This window comes from Leuresthes tenuis, unplaced genomic scaffold, assembly GCF_036924035.1.
Source record: "Leuresthes tenuis unplaced genomic scaffold, fLeuTen1.0.hap1 SCAF_10, whole genome shotgun sequence".
NCBI lineage: Eukaryota > Metazoa > Chordata > Actinopteri > Atheriniformes > Atherinopsidae > Leuresthes > Leuresthes tenuis.
In genome coordinates this window covers 2,480,922-2,494,511 of record NW_027325364.1, presented here as the reverse complement: position 1 = coordinate 2,494,511, position 13,590 = coordinate 2,480,922, and the positions used below count along the sequence as shown (strand labels likewise).

Below are 13,590 nucleotides of genomic sequence, written 5' to 3'. Positions count from 1 at the left end.
AAGAGCCCCCTTGGGAGCTAAAACACATGCTAAACTGACCCCTTGAGAGCTAAAACGCGTGCTAAAGTGCCCCCTTGGGAGCCAAAACGCATGCTAAACTGAACGCTGGTGAGCTAAAACGCGTGCTAAAGAGCCCCCTTGGGAGCCAAAAAGCATGCTAAACTGACCCCTAGGGAGCTAAAACGCGTGCTAAAGTGCCCCCTTGGGAGCCAAAATGCATGCTAAAGAGCCCCCTTGGGAGCCAAAAAGCATGCTAAACTGACCCCTAGGGAGCTAAAACGCGTGCTAAAGTGCCCCCTTGGGAGCCAAAATGCATGCTAAAGAGCCCCCTTGGGAGCCAAAAAGCATGCTAAACTGACCCCTAGGGAGCTAAAACGCGTGCTAAAGTGCCCCCTTGGGAGCTAAAACACATGCTAAACTGACCCCTTGAGAGCTAAAACGTGTGCTAAACTGAACGCTGGTGAGCTAAAACGCGTGCTAAAGTGCCCCCTTGGGAGCTAAAACGCGTGCTAAAGTGCCCCCTACAGAGGTGAGTAGGTCTGCCCCTGCCTTCAAAAAGTCTGTGCACGCCACTGGTCATTCATCATTTTAACAGTGAATTCTCTCGACACCCATCGTATACCGTCTGAAAGGTAAGGAGAGGGCAGACCTTACTTGGGTTGACCTGTTAGTCAGCTATTTTTCTACTTCATTCTGTTTCTTTCTTGGCTCGGATCCTTTTTTTCCTCCTAATCTTTCTGCCTGTCTTAGTTTTTCCATCCTCTTCTTATTTCCTTAATTTCTCTCTCGTTTTTCTAACTTTCATTCGTGGGTTTCCGGGTTTTGAACCGCGGAGGCGGGGCATGACGTAGGCTTACGCTCCACTTTCAGCGGATGCTACGCCTGAAGCTGTTGTGACGTCTGCCTGGTCGTGTTTCGTTGGATCTAATTCTTGTGTTAGAGTTTGATTGTCTGATAAAACACAGAAACTCGATTCCTCCATTCCTCCTTGTCTACAGGATTCTAAAAAAACACCACAACTTGTTAAGATATGAAGCTTAAAGATATGACATAGACTTATGATATAAAGACGTCAAATAACAACATAACATAGGTAATGATTATGATTATGAATAATGGATATCTGTAAAGTTATGACATATGATTAACGAACCAAACAATGTTATTTTCCTGTGGAATAACAAAAAGAAACAGCAGGAAACAGCGCTTAACATTTGCATTAGTTCAAATAAATGTCCAGTTACTGACTTAATTTGGATTTAACTATTCAATACTACTGACCACTAGGGGGCAATGTGGCACCATTGGCAGGCAAGTCATTTTCCAAAATAAGAATTTCTTGGTTATTCCTCCAAGTACGATCGTGAAAAAGATCTTAAAATGCAGCTCATGATTTCCCTGAGAACCTGTACAAAGATATAAGGCACATTTAATAGTTTTCAGATTAGACTGAAAGGGAATCTGAGTAAAGTCATTTTGGGAGTTCCATGAGACGTCTGTCTCTCGTCTGGCCGGGTCAGAGTAGATGTCACTTTTGGTTTAGATAAGGCGGGGAGTGTTTTACTCTGGTTATTCTCCAATGTTCTCCTAAGAGGGTCCTTTGTTTGTTCAGCTTAATTGGCACTAAGTCGTTAATGCATCCACCTAAGTTTATGGGGCAGGTCTGTGGAAAGAGGGACTCCCCAAATACTTTCAGAGGGCAAAGGCTGATGTAAATTGGACGATCTCGGTCTCTTTCTCGGTGTGGAAATCCCCATCTGGTCCCTACATAGAAACATTCCCTCACAGGAATGTTGCAGCCTTCCAAAGGTTTAAGTTTGGATTAAATTCCACACTTGAGTTCACTGCACCAATTAATTGAAATACAGTCTCAGTCCAATCAAATTCAATTAATTAAATTCCAAATTAGTCCAATTTATACAGTCAATTCAAAGAAAGTAGCCTAGCTAAGGACCAACAGACTGCATGGAAACTTCTCTTTGATCCAATCCCCCGTCCTGAGCGTGCATGAGGCGACTGTGGAGAGAAAAAAACTCCATCAGAACCAGAACCAGAACCAGGGAGTGTGGCCATCTGCCTTCGACCAGTTCCTGGTTATTTCCCACAGATTCAGCTTCTCACACAAGGGCAACCCCTTTCAGTTGCATTCCAGGAAAAGTCAGAGGATTGGAAATGTATCAGTTTATCCTCTAAATCATGGTCTTTACCCAAATCTAACTGCTGAAAAGGAACTACTTCATTTGTGCAAATCGATTCTTAAGCCCTTTCAAGATCTTAATCTACTTATTATCCACTTATGTCTGCCTGTCTTTGAAATCAGAGGAAAATTCAGTCTCTGCTCAGTGTGGTGGTGGAGCTTTAAAGGGGAACTCCGGTATTTTTAAACCGAGGCCTTATTTCTGGCTGAAATACGTTCATCTGCTCACTGAGAACAGTTTGGTGAAAGTCGGCGTCCTTCAGAAGATATTTAGATAACTGGAGATCCATATAACGGAGTGAACGGGGCTTAGAGGATGCAGCCTCTAAATAAGGCATTATCTGTCTTTATTTCACCAATACTTTAAGAAGAATGAATGAATGAACGTGTGCTATAGCTCTGTTAGCTCATAGCTGCTGTGTTGTTGTTATTGTTGCTATCGGGGGGCTTATAGAGGGCTTTCTACACACTGGGATGATGTCATCGACGCCCGCCGCTGCAGCACAGTTTATTTACTCCGTTAAGAACGTCCATCTTACTCAAAGTCCTTGTCCACGTTGTCAAAATCTGATAAATATCCTGCCATGTTGCACAAAACTATCAGCAGCAAACTCTGTGTGAAGTTAGCCGACTGTCACAGAGCACGGAGTGAATAAACTGTGCTGCAGGGGGGCGTGTGGATGAAGTGGTCCCAGTAGAGTGCCTGTGTAGAAATCCCTCCATTAGCTCTCCTATAGCTGCAAGTAGCCACAACACAGCAGCTATGAGCTAACAGAGCTATAGCACACGTTCATTCATTCATTCTTCTTAAAGTATTGGTGAAATAAAGACAGATAATGCCTTATTTAGAGGCTGCATCCTCTAAGCCCCGTTCACTCCGTTATATGGATCTCCAGTTATCTAAATATCTTCTGAAGGACGCCGACTTTCACCAAACTGTTCTCGGTGAGCAGATGAACGTATTTCAGCCAGAAATAAGGTCCAGGTTTAAAAATAAGGATAAATAAGCAAAAAGTGATATCAGAACTACGTCTGGTGTATTCAGCTTATCTGTCACAATGGAGACCATCTCAGTTTTATAAAGTTCTCAAAAGTCCTGATTTAATCTGCTCTGCATCATAACACTCAACCACGCAGTCACTGAGCTAGCATGAGCCGCTCATCCTGCAACAGTGGGTGCGTTTTTTTATCCGTTGACCTTCCCTTGTGTCGCCCTGAGGCCACGCTGCCGGTTTACTGCACAGCAGCACAAATAAAAACACACATTAAAACAAAGAGACTTTCACCCGTGAACACTGACCTTACTCCAGCCTTTTAATACCTGCGATAAGAACCTTTTATTCTGCTAAATGCAACAGATGCATGATGGAGTTACTCTCTGATGGACAGCTGTTCTCTGCTTTTATTTTGCATCTCTGAACCGTGGTCGACTGGAATCATTGCGTTTTTCAGGTGTGGAGTCAACTGATAAATGTTTGATGAACCTTATTGAAAATCCTGAGACGAGCAAAGGTCTGATATTTCAGTTTCTAATGGATCGCGCCTCTGGGACAGTTTTCCATGCTCCTAAAGTAGATCGATTGTGTGTTTTTGTCCTCTCCACCAGCCAAAGTTGTTTGTAAAAACAGCTTACTGAATACATTTTATTTGATCTGACTCATATTGCTTGGGCTGTGGAGAGCAGCCCTGGGTGAAATTGTGTTTCAAATGTAATCTAAACTGGATGAGGGCCTGACTTCCACACGGGAGCCAGCCAGGGATCCCCCAAAGGGACAAAGCTCACCAGCTCTCCAAAAAACTCTGACAGGCTCATGGACTCATAGGATTTTATATCGCTTTGACCGTGGTGAAACGTAAAAATACTACCTTAAAACGACATCAGAGACACAATCGACTCTCTTCACAGACATATATTAATCTTAGAAATCCATTTGCATTTGGTTTTGGGCTGTGACAATAAAACCAGCTGCAATGGCACCAGAAAAAAGAGCCACACTCACACTCTTTGGAGTCCCAAAAACTCCCAACGCAGCGTTCATCACCGTGGAAACAACAAAGAGTTATTTCAGTCTCACATCCTAAAACTCAGGTTCACACTCAGAGTGTGATCTCAGTGAATGATCAGCGCATGTGGAGCAGCCACACAACATAACTCCTATACAATAAGGCATTTAATTAGCTCTGTTTTTATTATACAGAGAACATTTAATTACTTCGGGGCATTCTTTTATCATAATTTGACATCTATATGTTTCAGCAGGATATCTAATGGATAACAATAAAAATATGTCTCATGTATAATGCCTTAAAACTAAATCAACTTGAGTTGAATAAAGCTAATTAACTTATTTTGCTCTTTGATATTGACTAAAGTGGATAAAACTCCGATCTTTGAAGAAATCAGCTCAACCGTGACCTCCTTCTCTTGAGAGCAGCTTTGTTGTATTTTTCTCTCAGAAATTCTTTAAGGTCACACTTCATTTCTTGAGCTCAAGACTGTGACATTAACTTTATTCTTTGTCCAATAGCCAGAAAGCCAAAGATAATGAATGTACTTTAAAAGAAGAAAAGCAGCATATGATCGCATGTTTTAAAGATTTCTCTCAGAAACAGAAGACTTTATACTGTGAGCAGATAAAACGTCAGGCCAACACAGACAAAACCACGCCGAATGAAAGAAGAAGAAGAGAGTCGCCGCTCTAATGAATTCGTGAACTCACCGGACGTTGCCGTTGTAGATGTTGAAGGTCAGGCAGACGATGCCGAGCAGGATGCCGAGGCCGGCGAAGACGGACACGGCTGCGAACAGCTTCTGAGACAGGAACCTGTACTCCTCGATCACCACCGTCCGATCAGCCGGAGGCCCAGCGCCTGCACGGAGACGCAGAAAATAAAGCTGTAAACCGTCACATTTCTTCTGCTTTCTGAGTCTGGCTACGATCCGCAGCCCAACCACCCTTCCTCACTGTGTTAATAACCTTTAAAAGAGCACAACTTGGTGCAGTTTGGGTTGAAAAAGGACTTGTTTGTAGCTCTATTGGATTCAAAAGCTCCACAATGATGGTAGATATTAGAGGAAGAAAATCAACGTGCATTTACTGTATTCAAAACACGCGATCTGGTGGTTTTCTACTAATTTACTATTTCAAAAGGCAGAGACAGACGAATTCATCTTTACTAAAAGTCATTTATTTATTCCAACTATCCTTGATTTAGCCAATAGGTTCAGACGTCTTCCGAGAAGCAGTTCAGGTGTAGATGGCAGCCCGGATCTCAGGGTCAGAGGACAGAAACAGAAGCATCTCCAGTCATAAACCATAAAGAAATTTGTTTGTAAAACACTTTAAATGTGTTCGAATACTGGAGCGTTATGATCTAATTGTGTTTAGCAGTTTATTAAGAACATGTGTAGCATCAAATGAAAGCAGCTTTAGGAAGCACTGAGTGCATCTGGGGACATTTAAATTAATCTGAGGAGTAGATTTAATACTAGAACTGCTGATATAACAGGAAATAAAAGGAGGCACTTGACCAAATAATATCTTGGGAATAAATGAAACGTGGTGGGATTTTATGCTCTGGTACAGTAATGAGTTTATGTAAATCACTTCATTCTTATCAAACAGGAAACACCTTTTTTAAATCAAAATGGATGTTTTGAATGGAAAAGAATCCCAGTTTTGATTGGAACTTTTCAAATGTATGAACTAAATGCAAATTAAAGTATTTGTTAGAAACAGGAAGATGTTTGGATCCGTTGCCTTCAATATATAGAAGCTTCATCATCTTATTCTTATCATAACTTACCGTCACTGTGCCATTAGCATGGAGATGGATCTCAGTCATTTATAAAAATGATTAATAGAGATCATTACTGGGTAGTTTCTCATCCTTCTTACTGTGGCCGTACAGTTTAGTCTCTTTAAAACAGTTTGAAATCATATAATATAATGTATAGAGCTCTGAATAGTATAGAATAATATTATATGAGTCCTAACAGTGCTTCTGTTTAATAAAGATATTTAAAATAATACGGAAAACTGTAAGAATAAATGGCAAAAGTATTCCGCCTTAAAACAACACCAAAGGGGACAATTTACTGAAAGTGTGTAGCAAAAAGAAACCTTTATCTAAGAACAAATGGAAGCTCAAGCTCACGGATTCTTATTAAATGTTTTAACAGAGCAAACAGGCGTTTTCAGCAGAGTCAGACATGTTGAATGTTTGCATTATTCAAGAAAGAGCCGGAGAATCAGAGAAGCTGCAGCCCTTTTCATTGTTTGGCAGCTGATTGCCCTTCAGCTGGGAAGCAAGTTCAGTGGCATGCTGCTGGAAGAAATCCGTTTCTAATAAAGAAAACGTGGTCAGAGGGTGAAGATGAAGAAAAACAGAAGGTCACACTCACAGGTAAAAACAGGGAAACAGACGACTCAACCGTGTGAAAAACACAAAAACACGGAGCGATAAGGTGAATCTGAGCCAGACTTTCTGTGGCTGCTCCCAGCTGGACGATCACTGCTGCAGACTGTGACGTTTCTGTGTGGAACGGGCTAAATGTAACAGGTAAAAACCACCGTTGGATCGGTGGAAACGCCACGATTAGGTCAGCGAACACCTTTAGAACGATCAGTTATCACAAAGACTCGAGTCTGCCATTGTCTTCGGTTTCTTCATTAAAATATAAAGCAGACAAAGAGTGAAAGTAAACCTAAAACTCTCTGTTTCTGCGTCGGTCTGCGGAGTCAGAAACTAATTAAATGCTTAAACATCAGTACCAGGCAGACAGCTTGAAACCAATATCAGAAAAGGATGTTGGAACTATTAAATTAAACGTTTTTTTAAGATGAAACACTCAAGAAGACTGAAGCAACAAGTAAAAGTGCAGCAAAGGAAAAACTGCCTCACCAACAGCTGTGTGCACGGATAAATCCAGAGTTTGAGCTGCTGATCAGGGGCCGTTTACCGCTCTGTGGGTGGGTGGGGGGGGTCAAACTGCATTACTTAAAGCTCCCATTTATCATGCAACAAGATCCAAAGCACATTTTTCTCACATACTGTATAATAATTGGAGAAAGAGGGCTCTTTTGTTTCTCTGAACTTCACCGTAAGGAGAACTCTGGTATTTCTAACACCTGCTGCACTCCTGCTGCTGTGACCTTGCATGACCTCTGTTTTAAAATGCATGAGCCATATATGTGCTTCTTTAGGAGGCGCTCGGATGCACTATGGGAGGCAGTTTCGCCTCCTTTGGTCTGGGAGTGTCTGTGTGTGGGCGAAGGAGCACAGCCAAGGTTAAAAGGCGCCATATAAGAGCATCCCTAACTCCCTATAACTGTCTGACTGCTGGGACCTCATCTGTCTCACCTTTCCTCCCTTTGCTCTTTTCCTCCTGTTTAATTTCTAAATGATTTTATGTCCATGTGACATTATTGTGGTTATTAACTTGTGTTTCCCTGTTCCAGCAGGTATCCTTTGAATGGTGTTATGGTGTTTTTCCCCCCTCTTTTCCCTCTTTTCTGTCTTCTCAAACCCCAGCTGGTCCAGGCGGATGGACACCCTTCCTGGTTCTGGTTCTGCCAGAGGTTTCTTCCTGGTTCTGCCAGAGGTTTCTTCCTGAGTCTGGTTCTGCCAGAGGTTTCTTCCTGGTTCTGCCAGAGGTTTCTTCCTGGTTCTGGTTCTGCCAGAGGTTTCTTCCTGGTTCTGCCAGAGGTTTCTTCCTGGTTCTGGTTCTGCCAGAGGTTTTTTCCTGGTTCTGCCAGAGGTTTCTTCCTGGTTCTGGTTCTGCCAGAGGTTTCTCCCTGGTTCTGGTTCTGCCAGAGGTTTCTCCCTGAGTCTGGTTCTGCCAGAGGTTTCTTCCTGGTTCTGCCAGGTTTCTTCCTGGTTCTGCCAGAGGTTTCTTCCTGGTTCTGGTTCTGCCAGAGGTTTCTTCCTGGTTCTGGTTCTGCCAGAGGTTTCTTCCTGAGTCTGGTTCTGCCAGAGGTTTCTTCCTGGTTCTGGTTCTGCCAGAGGTTTCTTCCTGGTTCTGGTTCTGCCAGAGGTTTCTTCCTGTTAAAGGGAGTCGTTCCTTTCCACAGTCCCTCAGGCTCAGGACGGGAGATTGGACTGAAGATAAGTTTCGGTCCAATCTGTTGGTTTCCTTAGCTCGGATATTATTTTTGAATTGGCTCCATATGAATTAATTGGATCATGATTACAATGAATTGAATTCCAATTGGCTTGAATTGGACTTTATTATTTAAGAGCCTTGAGATGACATTTGTTGTAATCTGGCGCTTTATAAATAAAACTGAACTGAATTGAATTGACTGTGCAGCAAACACAGCGTCGGTGCAGTCCGATGCTTTAGCTGGGAAATTTGATTAATATGGAATTCAATTAATTTGATTGGATTGGATTAGGACTGTAATTGGACTGGACTGGACTGGACTGGACTGGACTGGACTGTGTCTTTAAAGTACCTTGAGATGAAATCTGTTGCGATTTGCCGCTTTATGAATAAAACTGAACTGAATTGAACAAAAAGACAGGCAGGCCTGGGCTGCTCTCTTTGGCTCTTGGTTTCACTCACATGCTCAATGCAACACTGAGAATAACTGTTTTTGATCATTTAACATGTCCGTGTTCCTTCTTAATGTGCAGGAACAGTGATTCTAAAAGAGCTGAAACTGATGTTTGAAGAGTTTTCACAATCAAGTCAACATGTTTTGATTTTATTCAACATGTGCTATTCTAATTCTGCACAGTGAAAGCAGCTCAGCTGCTCCACATATGCACACATCCTTTGTGATTTTGGCTCCAGGTAGGGAACAACTGTGCCAGAAGATCTATTTTGAGGGAAAATAATTATTCTGCACCATGTCTGAGCGTATCTGCCAAAAAAAAAAAAACTACAGCAGTCTGAAAAACCTGGATTCTCACAGGAAAAGTTTGACATGTAACAGGAACCAAGCGTGTCAACGTGGAGGCTGTCAGAGCAGGGCTGCACGATTGTGACCAAAATCATAATCACGATTACTCTGATCAATGTGGAAATCACGATTATTAATCACGACATGTCTGGAAAAACATGTACTTTTGTTGCACCATTTATAAACAAACAGTTTTTAGTGAAAAATTAAACTTTAAATTAGAATAAACGATAAATAATGCAAAATAAAAACAAAAACCTAATCATTTAAAATCTTAAAGCACTAACTGTATTGATCGGACACGTCTTGGGCCAAATAAAAAGAAATCGCTGTTATTTCTGTGTGTTTTTGGGAGGTGGATGGATCGGGTTCTGCCCGCTGCAGGCTGCTGTAATTAACATTAGCTTTGGCTAAATATGCATTCCTCATATTTAGGTTTGTGATGTATTTTCAGGTGATTTCAGGTGAATCCGAAACCTGCAGGCCGTCTAACTGTGTGCTTGTTTTTAAAGCAGGTTAATGAAGCCTTAACCATGCTGTCGCCCCCTGGTGGTTGGGGGACTACTGGTTAGATGCAGGCAGCAGCTCGCATTTTGAATGTAAATATCGTTGACAATCAGGTTAATTTAATTGTTTAGGTTTATGTTTATGCATTTAGGGTAAGGGGGTCTTGCTGGAGACAGTAGGATTTGAACCCAGAGTAATTGTGGCCACCAAAATCGTGATCACGATCCAAATCCGATTAATTGTGCAGTCCTATGTCAGAGCATGCAAACAGGAAGAAGGCTCAACATAAACAAAACTCAGTGTGTTAAGGCATTAAAGCTGAATGTTATCTACTGCCTTTATACCACCGAAGTTGTACGGAGCTGCTCACAAAACACATTAGCAGCCTGAAAAATAACTACTATTTGCTCTTTTATTAGTGTTCAGTTGGAACTTGCCGGCTCTGACGTTAAATTTCTGCAACTTCCAACTCGTGTTTAAAGCACTTTTTCAGTGTTAAACAGGTACAGACACGCAGGGTGATACAGGTGGGGACCAATTAGCATATTTAAACGTCTACATGAACTAAAAGTGTAGAGTTAAGTCTTAGCCTCTTTAAAAATCTTTACTTGAATGCAAAGATACTCTATCACTACCCTAATATGAGAGGACATGCACAAAAACTGATATACGGTTGCCCAGGAGGGACAAACCAAACACTCGCTGTAGAATCCTACTAAGCTAGTTTTAACTAGCTTTAACTAGCTTAGCCTCAACTATTCATACAGACCGCTGAGTCACTGCGGTTTTCATCCTAAACATTAGGAAAATTTAAGAATCATGCAGGAAGCGAATTAAGTATACTACAAAGTTTCAACTGCACTCTTATTTTATTTCCCCGATTGTACCTTTTTGGGTTTTGAAGGGTCGTACATTTGCCTGTAAAGATGGACCTGCTCACACACTATTTTCTGCAGCTCTTCTGTTTCAAACACACTTGCAGTAGCGACAGGTTACAAAAACTGGGAAGTGCATGAGCTGCCAAAGCAATACCAAAGCATGTGGCGTGAGGTGTAGTGTTGTTGATTTAGTGCATGTCCTCAACATGGTGACCATAAATATCCCATCAGACATGAACAGATAGCTTCTGTTTTTAATAAGCAGGGATGAGTTTTTAGTGTTTATATTATATAAGAAATTTATATAAGAAGCATTTTCACTAGCATTAGCATCTGTTCATTGTTAAGGAGTTGTTATTCATTCCCCTAATCCAGATTTTTGATGAAGTAGGATTAAAAATGCAGGGTTTTATCAAAAAATTCCCTCGTTGGGTCTCTTATCTGCAGAGCCCAAGGTTGTTCACTCTGCCCTTAGAGTTGTGGCGCTGTTACTGACTGGATAAGTGGACGTTTCTTCAAGTGAAAATGTAAAGAAAGACATAGCCTGGGGTTGTAGGGGTTAAAGAAGCGGTGTGCATTAACCACCAATTTATTCATGCCTGTGTAGCTTCATATCAGAAGAATTCCTAAGTGAGGAGGGTTCAAAGATGGGCAGATGGACAGGGAGTCTCTTTTATACTCAGCAGCCTTTGACTGTCTGTCTGCCTAAATATCGGGCTGCCTGCAAATCCTTGAGTGAAGGTATGTGTGTGTGTGTGCTCCTAAGTATGTTTATGCAAATATGGACTGAATAAATCCCACACGTATGTAGATTCTACACACTGAGCCCGAGTGAACATGCTCAAGAGGGTGCCCATGAGTGCCAGGAAGCAGCTATGCATGCATGGAGTACGTCTTAAGATGTTTGTGAGGCAGACAGGAGAAGAAGAAGTGGAGTGTGTGCATGTCAGAGGGGAAGCAGAGCACGAGTGTCAGTGTGGCGTGAAGCTGATTCGTCAGATGTCAGAGGAAAGTGTCAGAATGTCGTCCCTGCAGGGCGTCAAGACGCCCATCGTGCTCTGTTTAGATGCTCGTCACTGCCGTCGCAGCAAGTGCGTAGCTGGTGACATCTGACTGAGAAGACGTTTTTAATGCCACATAGGATGCACTCTGCTACCTTTCACACTGTCATGGAGGCCAAAAATATGAGGGTAAAAAACAAGCCCCTGGAACCGTGTCTTATATCCCGTTACAGTCTCTGCAAAAACTGAAATATAGAGGAAAGAAACATCCAAACTATAAAAAAACACCTTAATTCATTTGACAACATCCAATTTACCCAAAAATTGTGCAAATACACTCAATACTTGCAGGCAGGAGAGTGTGCAGAAAATAAAGGGACACACTGCAGATAGCACAGACACCAAGGGGGTTCGTTTCTGTGGATACAAAAAGGCTGACGTTCCAGACCAGTGAAACTGAGCCGTGCAATCAAATCGAACGTCTTGAATCACATGACTAAGATACCAGGTCTTAAATGAGGTAAATACAACCTCAGAAGAACACGTGACACTGTCATTATTCGTTTGAAAAGGCTTCCACAGGAACTAAGAGGGTAAGTAGCAGCCAGGTGCTGCTGATCGATGCTCTGATTAAGTGCGAGCTCCTCTATAAAAGCATATGTTTAGTCTGTGTGTTCACACAATGGGAGGAAAGACATCTTTTGTTGCTGCCCATCAATCAGGGAAGAGTTTAAAAGGTGGTTCTACAAGCTGCTGAATCAGAGCTGGTTTTTCATACACTGCTTCTGTAATTTATGTGAAATAAATAATGACACGGTTGTATTTTCCTACGGTGAAGACGTGGTAAGGACCAGATAATTACTCATTATGTTGTGTCACCAAACAGGTGCAACAAGGCAAACTTTAAGCAAGAGAAAATATTAAGGACTCTTAAATAAGCATCTTTATTACTCACGAAGAACTGCTCGTTTCACTTGAGAATGAGAATGGTTTGTTCCAGATTATCTGATAGAATAACTAGGTGATATAACAGTTTCAGCCAACCCAACATATGCTAATGAGCCACTTTTAGACACACAGTATGTGTTTTAAAAGGTCTGGCGGTCCCAAAGGTTGCTTCTGGATTAATAATCCCACTTGAGCCTCCTTTAAATATAAATATAATGCTGTGAAGCAGACAAAATCAAGACTATTACTAGATACGGTCTGGCTTTGGCATCCTGAATTTGTGTACCAATGCCCAGCCGAGTGAGCAGCTGGTCTAGTAGGCTGCTGGGTTTGGCACATGAGCAACCGTCCTGGGGACATGAGTATTCACTTTCTCATTTCCCACCGCCGCTCTGTCAGTTATAATCACTGCTTTACCGTTTGTTAAATCATGACTCTCCAGACTCTCTGACCAATGACGAGCCAGCGCTGGTGACTCATGACATCATGGGGCTCATTCAACCTTGGTGTCTAACCCAGCAACTACAACATTAGCTTTTCATATCTCTGTGGTCAAACCAGCGGCCTCTAAATTTGATGTGCACCTGTATTCAAACTGTTACGGTAAATAACGCATCTTCTCCCAGCAGCCAGAACCAGGTAATTAAGAGTGTTTTCTCTCAGTCTGTCCAGTTTATCTTATTTCTAATAATTGGTTTGACCAATGACAAGCCAGCGCTGGTGACTCATGACATCATGGGGCTCATTCAACCTTGGTGTCTAACCCAGCAACTACAGCATTAGCTTTTACCTTTTCATATCTCTGTGGTCAAACCAGCGGCCTCTAAATTTGATGTGCACCTGTATTCAAACTGTTACGGTAAATAACACATCTTCTCCCAGCAGCCAGAACCAGGTAATTAAGAGTGTTTTCTCTCAGTCTGTCCAGTTTATCTTATTTCTAATAATTGGTTTGACCAATGACAAGCCAGCGCTGGTGACTCATGACATCATGGGGCTCATTCAACCTTGGTGTCTAACCCAGCAACTACAACATTAGCTTTTACCTTTTTCATATCTCTGTGGTCAAACCAGCGGCCTCTAAATTTGATGTGCACCTGTATTCAAACTGTTACGGTAAATAACACATCTTCTCCCAGCAGCCAGAACCA

At 42.0% G+C, this 13,590-nt stretch overlaps 1 protein-coding gene across 1 annotated transcript in view; it reads right to left on the bottom strand.

The window, feature by feature from the left end:
- Nucleotides 1-13,590, bottom strand: part of gabbr1a (gamma-aminobutyric acid (GABA) B receptor, 1a) — a 112,083-nt gene that overhangs the window by 25,156 nt on the left and 73,337 nt on the right. The window contains exon 16 of the mRNA XM_072393537.1: nucleotides 4,918-5,068. Coding sequence (XP_072249638.1) covers nucleotides 4,918-5,068 — 151 coding nt within the window. The remainder of the gene's footprint in view (nucleotides 1-4,917; nucleotides 5,069-13,590) is intronic.